The sequence below is a fragment of the Rhamphochromis sp. 'chilingali' genome, assembly GCF_963969265.1.
Source record: "Rhamphochromis sp. 'chilingali' genome assembly, chromosome: 8".
In the NCBI taxonomy this organism is placed as follows: domain Eukaryota; kingdom Metazoa; phylum Chordata; class Actinopteri; order Cichliformes; family Cichlidae; genus Rhamphochromis; species Rhamphochromis sp. 'chilingali'.
The window spans coordinates 4,927,501-4,944,004 of record NC_137935.1 but is presented as its reverse complement, the minus strand read 5'-3'; the positions used below and the strand labels follow the sequence as shown (position 1 = coordinate 4,944,004).

Here is a 16,504-nt window from a genome sequence, read left to right as displayed (position 1 = left end):
AGTATTATATTAACCAACGGAGCACTTTGCTCTCAGATTGCAGGCCTTACTCGTGGTTTCAGGAGGCAGAACCTTCAGCTTTCTGTGGAACCACTTCCCAGTTCGGATCAGGTGACCCTGAAACCTCCCATAGTTATGCTGCAACAGGTCTAAGATGCTGACGGCTTCTATGATGCTCTCCCCTGTACTTTGTCTTTTCTCCTGCTCTGAGCTCCTTTTTGTCTTCTTTCCCCTCAGTTTTCTTTTTTGTCAGGAGTCTTTGTATAATTACAAATTATTTGTTTATGCGTGCTTTCTCTCAGTAAATATTCCCTTTTTCTGCGCAGCTTTTTAACAATCTTGCCTGCAGCTCAGATTGAAGAAGAAGAAGAAGAAAAACAAAAACAAAAAAACAACTGGTCTGGCCCCTGAGGTCAGATTGGGCCACCAAACAGCACGAGTTTAAGGATGTAAATAGCACCATGTGTTTGAGCATTGTATAGATCTGCTCAAGCCCCCGACCCACCCACACAACACACACACAGTTTATGGTGAGGTCAGTTTTAACCACTGCAGTCGTGTTTACGAATGAACAAACTTTCACTTCAAATCCAGAAACACAGGAAACGTTAACAACATCAAGTCTCTCTTTACACATTGCACAAATCTGAATCCCAATAATACTCAGCCATGACATTCAAAACACAAACAAGTTCAGAAAACAGTCACTGGTGTGGAGTGAAGAGAACAAGTTTCATCAATGCATGCAAAAAAGTTCCACAGGCACTTTAAAAACACAAAAACCGACGATCACACAGAGTCCAGTGAGAGGATTTTATCCCTGAGATCCCCCAGCAGACACGACGAGTTGATTTCCAGATCAAGACTTTTGAACATCTGAGAGATTTACACGAGTTCTCTCACAGCGATAAAACCTAAAACCTGACTTTGGATTATTTACGTCTATGTTAAACAAAGAAAACCTCGTAACCTAAAAAATATGTACACAAAACCAAGCTTCATGCAGTTGTACCTCTTTTTCTTGTAGCTTGACATGCAAAGGACAGTTTAATCACATCCACACATGAGAAAAACGTTCAGTTCTTAAGCAGGAAATCAGTCTGGGGAGCCAAACCCTGAACAAATACTGGGACTGCATGTTCATGAGTTAGCTACCTTTTAATGATTCCAGTTTCATTTTCATTTTCCTTTAAAGCGCTAACGTTGACTTGAAATGTGATTGACAATCGCATGAAAAACTCGTTCTCCCACTAAGGCAGCTCGCAGGAACAATCAGTCTGACAATATTGACTTTAAAAGCAGTTTTAGTGGCAGGAGGAGGAGCGGCTCTCCTCTGAGCGCCTCGTCTGGTCTCTAAAGGAAGAGAAAGCTCATCACTTCGGTCACGATGAGGGTGGAAAAGATTCCACGCTCAGGTCTCCACAGACGCTCCCTTCTTCTCTCACTCGTGAACGAGACCCTGACTGGAAGGTAAACTTTTGTCTGATAATCATGGAACCATACGGAGCTCCTGAAATGACTGTTTTTGAAACACGACGTGATCAGTTAGGACCAGAACTGACTGTGTCACGACTTGAGACTGACAAGTCAACAGGATAAACGATCATAATTTACAAAAAGAATTTCACGTTTTATTAAATATAGCCTGAACCTTGCAGCTGAGCTCACAAGGCCATCGGGAGAGTGTTTACCGAGGTCACTGAAGGCTGTTTTCACACAGACAACTAGAAGTGTTTTTGTGGCCCAAAGCGCAGGTTTATCAGACTCTGACACTATGTCCATGAAGATGTTCCATGCATTAAGCCTGTTAAACACCCTGAGACACAGCAAAGGCCAAAAAAAAAAGAACACACACACACATATATTTTTTTAAGTCTGAATCTGTCATTGAGGTTGTTCAGGCTTATTTTTTGGCTTATTGATGAAGTCCTGGGAGATTTTTCAGCAGATAGAGCGAGAACCGTGAATGTACAACAGAAAGAAAACAACCTTGCATTGCTCTGATTCCCTGCTTTGTTTATGCATAAAAATCCTAACGAACGACCCTGCAGGAAGCTAGATTCTCACAGGGAGCAGATAAGGGCGACCGAGGCAGCAGAGGTGGAACCGGGTCACAGTGTTTTTATAAACAGATGTTTTTATAAAGTTCTGCATTCGGGAAGTGGCTGTGTAAATGAGCAATGCATACATTACATAATACACGAAGGCTGGACCAAAACACGTCAGCGGGAACATAAAAGCATCGTCAGGAGGAAAGATGTTCCCAGTGCGACCTTTCAGGAGCTCCATATTCAGTGATTGTGTGTCAGAAAATGTAAAAATCCAAGTTAAGCTTTCAGGATTGTAGTGTTTGAAATTGTCCTTAAAAAAAAAAAATTCAGAGGAAGTCGAAATCAGTACCATCGGGAGTTTTAGCCAATCATCCTCCAGCGTCCTGCCATTTTTCCACGATCTACCGGACAGACAAAAAACACACTCTCCATCCTCTCTCCTCTGAAGAAAACGATTTAAAGTCTGAGTTTGTTAATCCCACGCTGAATCATCACATCGGTCTCTGTCGGAGAACGCCTCCGTCGCCGCTTCCTGCTGCATCGCTGTTCTCTTGCAGCAGAGGTCTGAGCTCTAAAAACACACAAATAAGCCCGTCTGTTACTGAAATGGACCTGAAAACCTGTCTGTAGAGGTTTGTAAAAACAGAGTTCACAGTGCTGCGTCAACTGTTCACAACTTACAATTTAGTATTTAATAAAAGATCAAGTACTGACTGGGTCATTGAAGAATATCAGATTTCTCTGCCAGATTCCAAAGAGCTCGAGTGGGAACTTATTCTTCTATTTGTAACAACTTTAATATTAAACCTGAGGCTGAAGCCTTGAAACTGCAGCTGTTATTCATATTCTGGAATCGCAGGGAACTGGTTCTGCTGGTTGAACCATCATCTCCTCAGAAACCTGCAGTCTGTCGCTTCTCTGTCCCTCCGGTAAATAAACACCACTGTGATGTCAGATTATACTTTTTCATCCACATCCTTACGAGAGCACCGACTCCTTCCAGTGAGATTTCAAAGCTGTTTCTTTTCTCACCTTTCATCTCCGTTTCCGTCTTGCTGCAGTTTTCTTTGGACGAGTTTGGACCCTCGTCGTTATCAGGCATCGCTGAAGCACTGGTGGGTTTCAACCCGTCTACGTTGTCCATCTTCACCAGGCAGAGATTCTGCAGCAGGCCCATGGGGTCGAAGCTTTCTCCGGCGTGCTCGCCTCGTCTCCTCAACATCTCCAACACCTACGGCCAGAAATCGTCAGGGAAGAAACGCACCATGTAGGATACTAAAACATGCTTTATTTAAACCCGGCAGGGCTGCAGGAACACCACAACAAAACACAAGTGCATATATGAAGAAAGCTAAAAATGTGCCTCCAATTCAGTTTGCAGTACTTTTTATGTGTTCATGCATGTCCAATAACCACAAAGTTGATTCTCTGGACCTGCACAACGCTTTCAGTGGGAGAAATGTGTCCTCACTCATCCGCGCCTCAACTGGCCGCACGTTTCCACAACCTTATAAACGCTAACGTTGCGTAACCATAGAAACCAGTGCGATTACATAACAATGAACCACGAGAGCGTCATCATAAATGGTCAGTGGTCATGTGGGCTATTCACAGGGAATGGATCACGGCACTGTGGATGATAAAAGTCACACTCTTATAATACTGTTTATAAGGTCTGCTGAGACTTAGTGATCAAAACGCTTCTCACAATGAAAATGTTCCATCCAGATGAACTGAAACAACTTTCTGAGATATTTTTTCCCAGTATTAGAGTTACCAAACCACATGTAGGACAAAGAGCATGCTTATGTGGGACAGTTTCTGACAATGAAGGGTAAACTGGGAGAGGTTTGGCATTTAACATGTGAAGGAGTCATATGCACTTTGTTTTCTTCTAACAGGCATAAAAGGATGATGTTTGGTTTCATGCTCTCATTCATATGCTCACATAGTCAGAGAGCCACGATGCCTTTTTTTTAGCCCCGAGTTTCTTGTGCAACATCTATTTAAGCCAATCAGAATGTGGGATTTTATCACAACACATGAAATGGGAGAATGGGACATAAAGAGGGAAATCGGGTCAACGTAACTATTCCAAACACAACAGAAGGATCTGGTTTCTCATGTACGAATGATTTGATTTTATGGTCAAACAACTTCACTTAAACACAGACAAAGTTCGGCCGTTTGTCATTTCTGATGCTTTAAAATACACACCTTCATATATTTGTAGGATTTCAGTTCACTGATGTTCTCCTCCAGTAGGAGCAGGTAGAGCGAGAGATCGTCACATTGGCCACCGGGTTTGGGCAGGACGCTCACAGTGGGCAGTGATTGGTAGGTTTCAAGGAAGTGGGCGTGGTCATAGCAGTAGAGGGGACGCAGACTGGCGTAGATCACAACTGGAATCAACGTGGCGAAGACGATCAAGTTTACGAAGCTGAGAAGAGTAATCAGAGAGATGGAGGCCTTAAGTATCCCAAAAGACCAACCTACTGGCATAATGGCAACAAAAAACTCTTTTTATCCAATGAAATGTGTCAAAAATGTGTCTTTTGGAGACTGACTCCTCTTTTGGAGCCAGCCTCTAGTGGGCGTTAGAGGAACTGCAATTTATGCCACTTTTTTTAACCCCCTGCCTGGTACCTGCAGTCTGCCATTCCCAGTTTAATGAATTTCAGTTTTTACTATTCTTGAAAGCAAAAGAGTTCAGATCTAATCATTGCACCACAGGTAAACTTGTTTGTAAAGCACAAATCAAAGCTTATTCTGATTTTTGATGCATAAACTCTTCAATGCAAAGCTCAGGAAAATACCTCAGCAAGGAGAAGACTCCCACGGCGATGAGCTTACACTGCACCCTGTCGGGGACGCCGGTGTCTGACTCGAGCAGGCCGACACGCAGCTTGCAGCCGAAGTCGTCTGTAGTGGAGGCCAGGCGGAGGTAGTAGCCCAGGCAGACGCAGGCGCAGAGCAGGGTGAGCAGAGTCAGAACGCGGCACAGGAAGTAGTAAATGATCAGCTTCCGCGAGCAGCGCTTGGTCATCAAGAACTTCTCCACCATTGGGTAATTGAAGCAGCCCTCGGTGGGATCGCTGTGGGAAGAAAGGGTAGAAAGAGCAGATTAAAGTGAGGTCGTGCTGGTTCTTTATGGATTTGCTGGTAAACACACAGTCAGACCAGTGGATGCAACAGTTATTCCACTGATTGGAAGCTTTTTGCCATGCTCCCAAACAATGAAGTGCATCCTTCCCACCCTGTTGGCTGTAAAGTGCTGTACCTGTCAGCGGACGGCTGCTCCGCTGTCGCCATCCGTTTGGCCAGAGTGACGGCGCGGTTATAACAGCGGTCCAGCTCCTCCATGATGAAGGCGAGGTCAGACTGCAGGAGCGGCGCAGCGCAAAATCTCCAGAACAACGCCGGGGCGTACATGAGCACGGCCACCAGCAGCAGGATGTAAGGAAAGAACTGGAGAGAGGACACAGGAGAGGAGGCAGCAGAGCTTTAAATAAGACATAAACAATCACATTAGCGGTGACGTTTCCACAAATACGACTGCTGATAAAAGAAAGGTGTGGACAGCTGACACACTGACACCGAGGCTGCTGTTATGCTGGTGTTTGCGTTGATAAACTAATGCCTGATGAAACAGACAGAGATAACAGTTTCACTTTCATAGAGAAATGAGAGAGTGTGTGTTCAGTTCTCTGGTCTTACTGTGGAGTAGTATCTCACATCATAAACCATAAAGTTTACAAGTGCTTTAAGAAATTAAACAGATGTGAATAAACTGAAATGTTTATTCACTAAATGTTTAATCTTCTCTCTGGCTCTGTAGCAGAGACCCTCAGCCAGCCGGCCCGATTACTGCAGTGGGATTTCCAGCAAAGCCCTGAAAGATCTCCACTCTGTCCAAACCTTCACCTTCTAACAGGCTCTTAGCTCTGGGCACATATCACCCCCACCCTCATAAATCTCCACTGACCCCTCAGCACCCCTCTGACCTGCTGCACCCAACCACGCGTCTGCTTTCTATCCCTCGCCCAACCTCCACGCCTCTGGGCTCAGAGCCTTCACTGTGGGCTGAAGGCTCTGAGCTTCACATCGACCTTTTTATGAAACATTTAAGAGACTTCTCAAAACTCGCCTTTTTGTTTATTGATGCTCTTATATTGAGTGTCAGCTTGTTTCTGTTCTTTAGGTGACAGATATTAATACAGTTCCATTTTGCTATTGAAACTATGACAGACAGATCACAGACAGATCACTTGGACTGGGTGTAAAATGTGGCCTTTTTAAGAAGTGACAGTTTTATGTGGATGCCTCCACGTAGTCTCCAAAAATAAAGTGAATTAAAAAGGGTGGAAACAAAGTTTCCCATGGCGATCACACTCACTTAATATCAACTCTTTATTTTAACAAACAAACAAACATTTTTAAATGAAAAACAAAAAGAAATCAGCAGATTTAGAGAGGGAATGAGCCAAGAGTGAAAGTGTGAAGGCGAACCGATAGTTTGATTTGAATCTAAGCTTCTCTCTGTGATTAGGCTCCAGACTCCAGTGGATTTTACTTAGAAATGAAACCAACTACAGACTGAGTGACATAAGAACCACAAACCCCCCCCAAAAAAGTGGTGAATCATAACAAAAGAAAGATATGGGTATGCCCTTTCTCATTAACGACAAAAACCTGAACCATGAAGAGGACTGGTAGAGCAGACTCACGTTTCAAACCCGACAGAATGAGCTGAAAGGCAGAAAGCAAAGCTCTGAGGGTTAACTGTGCTTTTGTGCACGATCAGCTGTTTGATCGTCAGTTTCTTGTGCAGGTTTATCCGGTGTCATTATAGAAAGATCGTTGTAGGTATGTAAGGAAACATGCACGCCCATTACAGTCCTCAGAATGCACCCTACTAAAAATATCCGAACCACACCCTGAAATCTCAAACCCGAGGCTGCCTGTGAACGTCAGAAAGCTTTCCTTTCACTCTGAATCAAACACAGTGAGATTAAGATGGCTTACACCTTTTCAGTAACTGTAGCACTGTGTGTGTACCTTGTGCAGCCACAGAGGTAGAGTCTGCGTGTGCACGGCCGCCCAGCAGAAGGAGTCCACATAAGCTGCCTGCCTCCATGAGAAGTTAGTCGGAGCAAAGCAGCTGATCTGAGTACCTGAGAGAAACATGGAGACATGAAATAAGCCCCAGCAGCAGGGTCAGAATCAACACGAGTGACACGGCATAACCTTAAGTCCACAGTATACTTCCTGGAAACAGATCAGGATTCTTGCAAGACCAGATCTGTCTGTGGTTGAGTGGATTTCTTAGAAAGATTTCTCACAGAATGAAGTGACCCAGACAGGACTCGTACAGGTTCGAGTTAAGACTGTGAGGCTTTTTAAACATGACTGTGAATAAAATTGAAGAAAACATCAGTCACACGGCGTTAGAGACGCCAGCTGGTTGGTTCAGGAGACGTTCTGTCAGAAATGCCAGGCGATGAATAAAAGGCCTTCTGTAGGTTCTTTCATCTCTTTTAAACATTCATTTGTTGTTTGTCTGAAACTTGTGTTTTCATGCTGCTGTAAGACAAATTCAAACACACCTGGAGTTTAGCATCTTCCCGATGGACACCTAGACATGTGGACTGGTTCCAAGTTCAGATCTTTAGACCACTTTAGACCCACACAGACAAGATCCGAGGAACTAAGCTACCCGAGAGGCTAAAAAGCCCAACTGACCTCATATTTTATACAGGAAATCTTTTTATAAACCAATGTGTATGTGTTTATCACACCTGTGCCATTTCCTTTATCTATGAACATAATTTCTGCATCTGCCACCAAAGTACGGACACAATTTAAGAGCAGCATGGAAGAAAAACTGCAGGTAAACCCAAGAAGCGAGGACAGAAAAACGGCCACATGTAAGCAGAAGCAGCGTCAGAGGAAATGGAAGTGTTTTAAGGAGAAGATATTTATGAATAGGGTAGAACCGTCTGTTAGCCGACACGCACTGAAAAACATCACGGGGCAGTGATTAGAAGCGGAAAACTACAGAAAATGAATAAATGAAAAGCTTTAGGAGAAGAAAACTGACAAAAACGTTTCTATGATTAGAAATATGACAGTGGCGCGTACAGATGTGCAGCTGGAGTCTCTTAAAGGCTATTCAGGCTGGATTCTGTGACTTCTGATGAACTCTTCTTCATGAGATTACCACCTAACATTTAACTATCACACAGTCACCTGCGTCATGGAGCCAACTTTGCTCGTTCCCCCGGCTTCACTCACCGACTGAGACCTCCTGAGCGAAGGCCAGAGAGATGAGGAGGAGGGGAAGGCCCACGGCCACGCAGGTCACGATCTTGTCCACGGCGAGCTCCGTTCGAACGTTGCGGTATCGAGCCTGGTTCGGGTCCTTCAGCAGAAAGTCGCTGAACACGTACTCCGTAGCCACGTGTGCAATGGCCATGTCTATGCTCTGCTCTTACCTGTTGACACAAATCAACAAGCATCTCCGTTAGCACGTCTCACAGAGGTAATGCGGAATCAGCTCGCTCTGTGCCATGACTTTGGTTGTTTTACCTTCATACTATGAAAACGTTTGGCTTAAATCTGATGCATTTTCACAAATGTTTTGCAGTATTTTTGGGTACTGATGTCTTTAGAAATAGCAGATATTCAGAAACTTTGACATATCCTGTGATATTAATGATCAAAGTTGGTTACAGAAAAATTTGCTCGAAACAAAATATTTTTGGCTTTACACTGAGACGCTGAGTGTGGGCTTGTTTTCATCTGGCTATCTGTTGTACTTCTGAAGTTACGAGGGTGTGAAACATGCTTCGAAACTACGAATTAAAAACTGTCAAATTTCGACCCACACCCGTGCACCTCGAGGGCCTGTAACTGTGAAAACGGCCTTTATATATTATATTAAATTGAGTTTGCACGGCTCTGACATGTTCCCCGAGTTCCCGTCGCCTTTTTGCCAGGCAAATTTAATGTGAGCGATGCAAAGCAGCACACGAGGTGAACGTGTCCTGTTACAGCAGCTACTTAATTTCCCAGCTCGCTGCCTAATATCGCTTTAACGCAGCCATAATTAAATAATGCACTAACATAATAACCTGTATTAGTCTTTAATTAGACATTCCAGATTCCATAATGAGGTTTTGCTCATTTTGTTCGCCAACAGCAGCTTTATTTAACTCCACTTTCTCCTGTTTGTCAGTGTTCACTCCGTGAGCACTTTATTAGGATCACGGCTCCATGTGCATTCGTGCAAATTAGCCAGTCATGTGGCAGATTCAGATAATTTGTGTAAACTCTATTATTACTCAGAGTCACAGAGATTAAAGTTGGGATAATCTACGGGAAAAGAAAATCATCACAGACAGAAAGGACACGCTCCATCTGCAGTACTGAGAATATCTGCTAAAAATGAAAGGCAAACCACAGCCGATCTACCGTTTTATCTAAAGTGTCTGTATTTAAATCAAACTTTGACTTCTTGTCTCGATTATTTAGAGCTGCTGGTTCACATGAACCGAAATGGGCGCAGGGGGAGGATGAAGGAGCCTCCTCACTGGACATTTCTTTGGTCTTTGGAGGAAAAACCGCTCACACCACTTAGTGAAGGTCAGGCCACGTTCCTGCTCCACTTCCTGCAGAAAACTCATAATCAGCGAGCTGTCAACATACTTTAAGACAACTCTTGGTCCACGACAGCTCTGACGATCGATCCCTGAGGGGATCCAGTGCAGGGCGAGAAACTGCTGGACAGGGTTTTATTGAGGCCGACCCTCTGAACTCAATCTTCCATCTTTGGGCACCTTTATTTTTTATTTTATCAACTGTAGAAAAGCATTAAACAGGCTGGAACAGTCAGGCTGTGCCACTCCGAGTGACCTTCGGCGTAAATTCAACATGTTTATGGAACGAGGCTCAGCTGTGAGCATCACTTCAGACCCTCAGCAGTGTTTTCATGCTCAGCTCTTAAAGCCGGCACTCAGAGACACCGACAGTCATGTCGATGTTTTCCTCCATGATTCACGGTGACAGCAGGCGTTTTCTGGATCTTGTAGTGTGTTTGGTACGGGTTCTGTCTGCAAAGCAAACTGCTCTACAGGGATATTGGTTTCATTTTGCTCTACTGAACAAATATTCCAACAATTTCCTCTTAATAAACTGAAGCTCGCACACAGTTTCACTTGTCAAAGGGTCAAAAATAGCAGGAAAACACACAGACCTCTGTTAAGTAAAGCAACACAGCCTCTTTGTCTTCACCGTGTGTGCCAGTCCTTCTTACATCCACAGTTTCCCTCCTGATCTAAATATTCATCATGAGCATTTCTTGGAAGTCTGGTTAAGCTGAGAACTGTAGTCATTAACATAACAGCACAGAGCTCTTTAAAATCACCTTCTGTTAAAGCCTGGAGCCTCACGGTTATTATCCACAGCGTCATGCCATGAACAAAGATTAAGATTAGTCACTATGAGTCATGAGGTACAGGCCACTTCAGCCACCAGCGCCGCTGCTCCTCAGCTGTGCAACCTCAGACTCGTGGAGTAAAGCGAAGCCTGATTTTAATAAAGAAGGATTTCAAAACCCCTCGTGATCATCTTCCCACGACATCATCGGCCTGCTTTGTTTGCTTTACTTGTTTGTTTTCTTCATTTTTAATGCAAAGTCTTCATTATTCTCAAAGATGGGCTGACTACGTAACTCCGGAGCGTCAAACATGTTTTAGTTCAGGAGACCCGACCTGATCTGAAGTGGGAAAGACGACTGCATAACAACACACGTCCCTCCAAAGGTTTTAAAGCTTAAAGAAGCAGAATTAGAAAATACAAGAAGAGTACTTCAATTTGTCATGAATTGTTGTACTTGGGAAGTAAGTTTTATCAGGCTAAATATACCTGACGCTAATGACAGTGTTACAAAACCTCATGTCAATCTCCATGGCACTTTTAAAAAAATACAAATCAGGGTTGGAGTTTGTTTCCTGCCGCGTGTCTTAAGAGCTTGAAAAAAGAAGGTAACACTGTGGTTATGAAGGGGTGGGTGTGGTCAGCAGCAACACTCAGGTATGCTGTAGTGTTTAGGTGATGATCAGTTGGTGCCAAGAAAATATCCCCCACACCATCACACCAGCAGCAGCCTGAACAGCTGACACAAGGCAGGATCCATACTGTTCTTTATGCCAAATTCTGACCCGACCATCTGAAACCCACAGCAGAAACTGACACTCACTCCTTCCAACCTTCTGTTGTTTAACGTCGGTGCCCCGTGTGAACTGTCGTCTTAGCTGAGAACAGGAAACTGAAGCAACAGCGATGCACCAAAAATACCGAGAGGTTGTGGTCTGGCCCTGCAGCCCATCTGCCGCGCGCTCCGACGCGCTGTGGATTCAGAGATGTGCTTCTGTGTTATCTTGGCTGTAGCACGTGTCTGTTGTTTGAGTTACTGTTACCTCCATATCAGCTCAAAGCAATCCAACCATTCTCCTCTGCCATCAGCGACACCACTTTACTCCAAAAACTGCCGCTCACTGGATATTTTCTCATTTTCTGACCACTCTCTGAAACACTCTGACCCACCTGTCTGGTAGCAACAACCATGCCACGTTCAAAGTCACTTAAGTCACTTTTAAGTCCCCATTCTGATGCTGTTTGAAAATCAGCTGGTCCTACATGTCTAAATGCACTGAGCTGCTGCCATGTGATTGGCTGACATTTCTATTAATAAACAAATGGAAAAGTGTACCTTATAAAGCTATAGATAGAATTTAATGTCACAGAGGAAGGACAGAAAACCTTTAAATGTAGAGTTTTTGTATCTAAACAAGGTTGCTGTTGTTTTTTTAAATCTCTTAATGATTTTTGACCTGTTTGTCTCCATCTAACAATAATTCCAACCTTCCAGACACGTTCCCTCCTCTGTAATGCATCACCATAATGAAAAATATGGACTTATTAATAATTGTACTTTCACTTTCACACTTTAAAAACCGCCGGTGGACCGAAAACGACCGGTTCTGGCCGGCGGGTCGCAAGTTTGACACCCCCGACGGCTGGGGTGGCTAACAGCGATGAAGCGGCATAAACAGACGGTAGAGTGACTTTTAACGAAGCTGTGATTTACTCAAAGCTGGCACACATCATAAACCCGCGCTTACCTGCTGCTGCTTCCGTCAGGTGTGTATCAAAGCGTCATGGTCGCGGTGGAGGCTGTGTGCAGCGGGAATCACTTCAGGTGCTTTCCAGCGCAGCTGCTCGGCGGTGTGGCCGCCAGGCATTCAACAGATAGAACAAAACAACTTTCGAAATCAATCCTCTTCCTGTAAGACTCAAAACTCCTTCCGTTCATCTTCGTGATGCCTTCACGTTGGCTCAGAATTTTCCGATCTCTTGCTGCCTTCAAGTGCAGCGCGGGATTTTGTAACTTGTAGCTCGGGAGTCAATCGGCGAGCAAACTCTGCTGAAAAATCTTTCTTTCTTTCTTTCTTTCTTTCTTTCTTTCTTTCTTTCTTTCTTTCTTTCTTTCTTTCTTTCTTTCTTTCTTTCTTTCTTTCTCTTAGTAGTATTTTATCTGATATATAGTAGTAGAAGTATTTTATCTGATATATAAATAGTCACTGATCTTAAATTTATTGCAGGCTACACACATCAGAGTTAGGTGCTCATCCAGAGGATGCAGCACTAACTTTTATACACTCTCCGAGGGATCGTGAAACTTCTGTTTCCAGAAGTCATGCAAATGACTAAAACTGTGTTTATTGGTTGATTCTTAAGCTATTCATTCAACAGTCGCCTCAAGGTGCTTTATAATGAAGGTAAAGACCCTACAATAATACAGAGAACACGCTACAATCAAATGACCCCTTATAAGCAAGCACTGAGCAAGAAGTAGGCTGGGGCAGCCATCTGTGATGTATTTCAGTGCTGGACTTTGTAGACAGTCCCTGCATGCTCAGCAGGCATACAGACCAGTGCTGTTACAAAGGTCCAGGTCAGAGGTCAAGTTGTTTTTAATAAAAAGAGAGCAGAATGAGCTTCAGTTTGCTTCAGTAAGAAGTGTGAAAGACTACATTTTAAATTGCAGGCCTGCTGCTGCTGATTAAGACACGGACACCCAGCAGGACTGATGTACATGACACAAATGTACAAAGTTTGATGAGCCCTCACCGAGTTTATTCATTTTTTCCCACCCCGTCATCAATAATTACACGTAGAATGTATGAGTACATAAATCAGAGCACCTCAGCTACAAAAATTTAGGGCACAAAAATATCTTCAGTAAAAGCTTTAAAGTAGCTGATATCAGATGGAAAATTAAGCTTTTTTCCATAAGTGTGAATGCTCACAACCATCTCTGCGCATAAACCAGAAACAAAGCTTTACAGGAGACATTCACAAACCGCTGGAAACCTGGGAGACGATGCTGCTCTCAGAACAGCGACTAACACCTCTCTTCTGACATCAGGACGGCAGCGCAGAGTCTCGGCACAGTGAAGACACTTCAGCACCAAACCTATTCCTGCTGCTGTTACACACAATCATATACACACATCTTTATATGCACGTGATGTTAGGAAACTATACTTACTGCTGCACACAGTTTAGAATCCATTATGACTTTTTATTTGAACACTGATATAACTAAAGGCATTTGTTGGTTTTCATATAATATATTCAGTTTTCTAGGAGGAGTGCACACATTTAATTAAAACAATCATATTTACTTTGTATGTTTTCTCCGAGCTCCAAAGAACTCGTTAACTGCAGAGGATCTGGGAAGGAAAACCCTGCAGAGCATCTGCAGTTAACGAGTTGTAATAAAAATGTTCTGGTTGTAATAAATATGATATAAAGGAACACATGTTTTATTATCTGTTAATTTAATATGTCCATTTGTTCAGGTTTATATACAGTTGCTGTGTAAGCTTCCCCTCCTTTGTGTTTGGTTGACCTCATTTTTAAACCTGTTCACTTAACAACTACTTTTCTTCATAGTTTGGGGAATTTTTCTCATAACTCTTCTATCTGATTAAAATCTAATTAGCTTCCACACTTTGTCCTTGAGCCTCACTGCTTGGGTCCCTCACAGGAGCTAACCACAGAGCAGCCGGTCATTAAAACACAGCATGTCTTTATCCCGTCTTCCTTTTCTCACCCAACCGGTCGCAGCAGATGGCCCCGCCCCTCCCTGAGCCTGGTTCTGCTGGAGGTTTCTTCCTGTTAAAAGGGAGTTTTTCCTTCCCACTGTCGCCAAAGTGCTTGCTCATAGAGGGTCATATGATTGTTGGGTTTTTCTCTGTATGTATTATTGTAGGGTCTACCTTTCAATATAAAGCACTTTAAGGTGACTGCTGTTGTGATTTGGAGCTGTATAAATAAAATTGAATAGAATTTAATTAAAACACACTTTCTCTGCTTGAATCTTTGCAGCTTGTGTTTTGATTTAGTAAATTTGGTGTTTTATTTTAATCCCTTTGAGTCTTGAATATAAAGATATTAATAAAAGAGTTCGACTTCCCTCTTGTTTCCCATTTTCTATTTAAAAAGTCTGGCATGATTGCCTTCATCTGTGTCTGTGCTTTGAATGGAGGTATTCAGTGTGTTTGTGATGGGTTCATGTGTAGCTTGAACATAACTTTAAAAATTAGTGTTCAAACAGGGTGACTGGTCCCTAATGTTTGCACTCAGGGAGCCTTCGGATGAAGGCTGTGGCACAGTTTAAATGCTGGCTTGTTGCTATTTTACTAGTTAAAATTATAATATCGTGTTTAAAATCGTGTAATTGCTCTTTTTGTCTATCTGTTGTAGCGCTGTGGCCACAAACTCTCTCTTCAGCTTTCAGAGCGATTAATTTGCCAACAAAAGAGACACACAGGTGACTGAGTATCACCTATACCGCCACCTGTCGTCCTTTCTTTTTCTTTTCCTCGACAAATTTTCTATATTAGGTATCCAGTAACGTCAGCAAAGTTAATTATTTTGGTCACGATATTCATTTAGAGAAATGATGATATTATAAAAGTCTTAATCAACCCTGGAGTTTCCCTCCTCCCCGGCACGATTTGTTGTTTCTGAGCTGGGATTTCCGGCTCAGATTGGAGCCCGTAAAGGGAGCATCCTCCAGGGCGGCGTGACTGTGGATCTGCGCAGCATGCAGCAGCTCTGTGGCAAAGAGGAAAAACACTGATTCATAGAAACGCAACAACAAGCAGCTCTTCAAGCTGAAGTGTGGAGAAGAGTGATGAGGAGCGGCCGGGATCCTGTGCCTGCGTCAAGCTCCCGGTTCGCGCCTGCGCCTCTTCTGAAGTGTGGCCATCTGAGATGAGCTGTTCTGCTCTGGAAATATTTGGGACGTCAGAACGAAAACCATTTTGAAGTCATATTGATGTTGGTCTATCGCTATGAATTCTGGGGATTCTCGTTCTGCCCTCCGCGGTCCTCCCAAACTTCTCCAGCTGCGTCAAGTTGCAGTGAAATGGGCACAAATGCGCCGGAAATGGGAGGATGTTACACTAGAAAACATAACCGAGAAGCTGGAGGGAAAAAGAAACCCTCAACTGTCCGCTCTCTTTCAGTGACTATCGATATAACGTTTTTGATAACTAACACTTTATTAATCCCAAAAGGTGGAAAAGTCCTAAAACCACACAGGAAACCGATTTTTTAAAATAGCTTAGTGCAATACAATGTAACGTATCAAGACATTGACCTTACTAAGGTAAACAATAATAAAATAATAATTTAAATACACATATTTAGTAATAATACGATTATAATTTATTGGAATCTGAAATTCAACAATGCAAAATAAACAGAATAAAGCATATTAAGATTTTAAAACATAAGCACAGCAATCATGAGGTTGTGTGGGTGCTTTGAGATCATAAAGTGGCCAATATGTTCCCAAGGTGTGCAAATAAGAAGCTGGTTCATCAAAATGGGTATGAGTTATTGTTTTTGTATTTTTTAAATAGGTTTTTTTGTTTTGTTTTGTTTTTCTTGATGCATTCTCAATCATCCAGGGAAGTAAATCTCCAAAAAGTTGATTCTGTTCCTTGGGGTGGACCAATTTTTGGCGCAGCGTGTTTTGGGGTTTAAAAGCCGCAGAGACCCGGTGTTTAGAAAAAATGTGTCTCAACTGCTCCAATACTCCTGACACGTATGGGATCACTACAGGTTTTCACTTGGGCAGCGGTTGTCCTTCTCTCGTGGATCGGCTGGAGCTTTCTTTAGGAGCCTTTCCAGCTTTGACAAAAGTCCAGCTGGGATAACTACATTTACTCAGGGCCTTCTTGATGTGCTGTTCTTCTGCCTCCCTGGCCGCTGTGTCTGTGGGGATGGTGTTCGCTCTGTGTTGTAGCGTCCTGATGACACCCAGTTTGTGCTCCAGTGGATGATGAGTCAAACCTTAGATACTGATCCGTATG

The 16,504-nt window shown here is 43.2% G+C and overlaps 1 protein-coding gene across 1 annotated transcript; it reads right to left on the bottom strand.

Moving 5' to 3' along the window:
• Window positions 1-515: 515 nt before the first annotated feature.
• On the bottom strand, window positions 516-12,388 carry LOC308401170 (pannexin-1-like). The gene is made up of 8 exons (XM_080889287.1): window positions 12,236-12,388; window positions 8,346-8,545; window positions 7,110-7,225; window positions 5,332-5,519; window positions 4,868-5,146; window positions 4,269-4,491; window positions 3,084-3,282; window positions 516-2,622 (listed from the first exon to the last, which is right to left on the bottom strand). The coding sequence occupies exons 2-8, from the start codon at window positions 8,524-8,526 to the stop codon at window positions 2,543-2,545; spliced, it is 1,266 nt and encodes a 421-aa protein (XP_080745413.1). The 5' UTR covers window positions 8,527-8,545; window positions 12,236-12,388; the 3' UTR covers window positions 516-2,542.
• Between the last annotated feature and the right edge of the window lie 4,116 nt (window positions 12,389-16,504).

Bases quoted from the DNA above. Each gene is read 5' to 3' on its own strand.
- LOC308401170 (XM_080889287.1), bottom strand. From the start codon at position 8,526: ATGGCCATTGCACACGTGGCTACGGAGTACGTGTTCAGCGACTTTCTG. The intron at 3,283-4,268 runs GTGTGTATTTTA...TTCTGGCCGTAG, and splicing joins AATCCTACAAATATATGAAG to GTGTTGGAGATGTTGAGGAG. The intron at 2,623-3,083 runs GTGAGAAAAGAA...GTGTGTTTTTAG, and splicing joins GACGGAAACGGAGATGAAAG to AGCTCAGACCTCTGCTGCAA.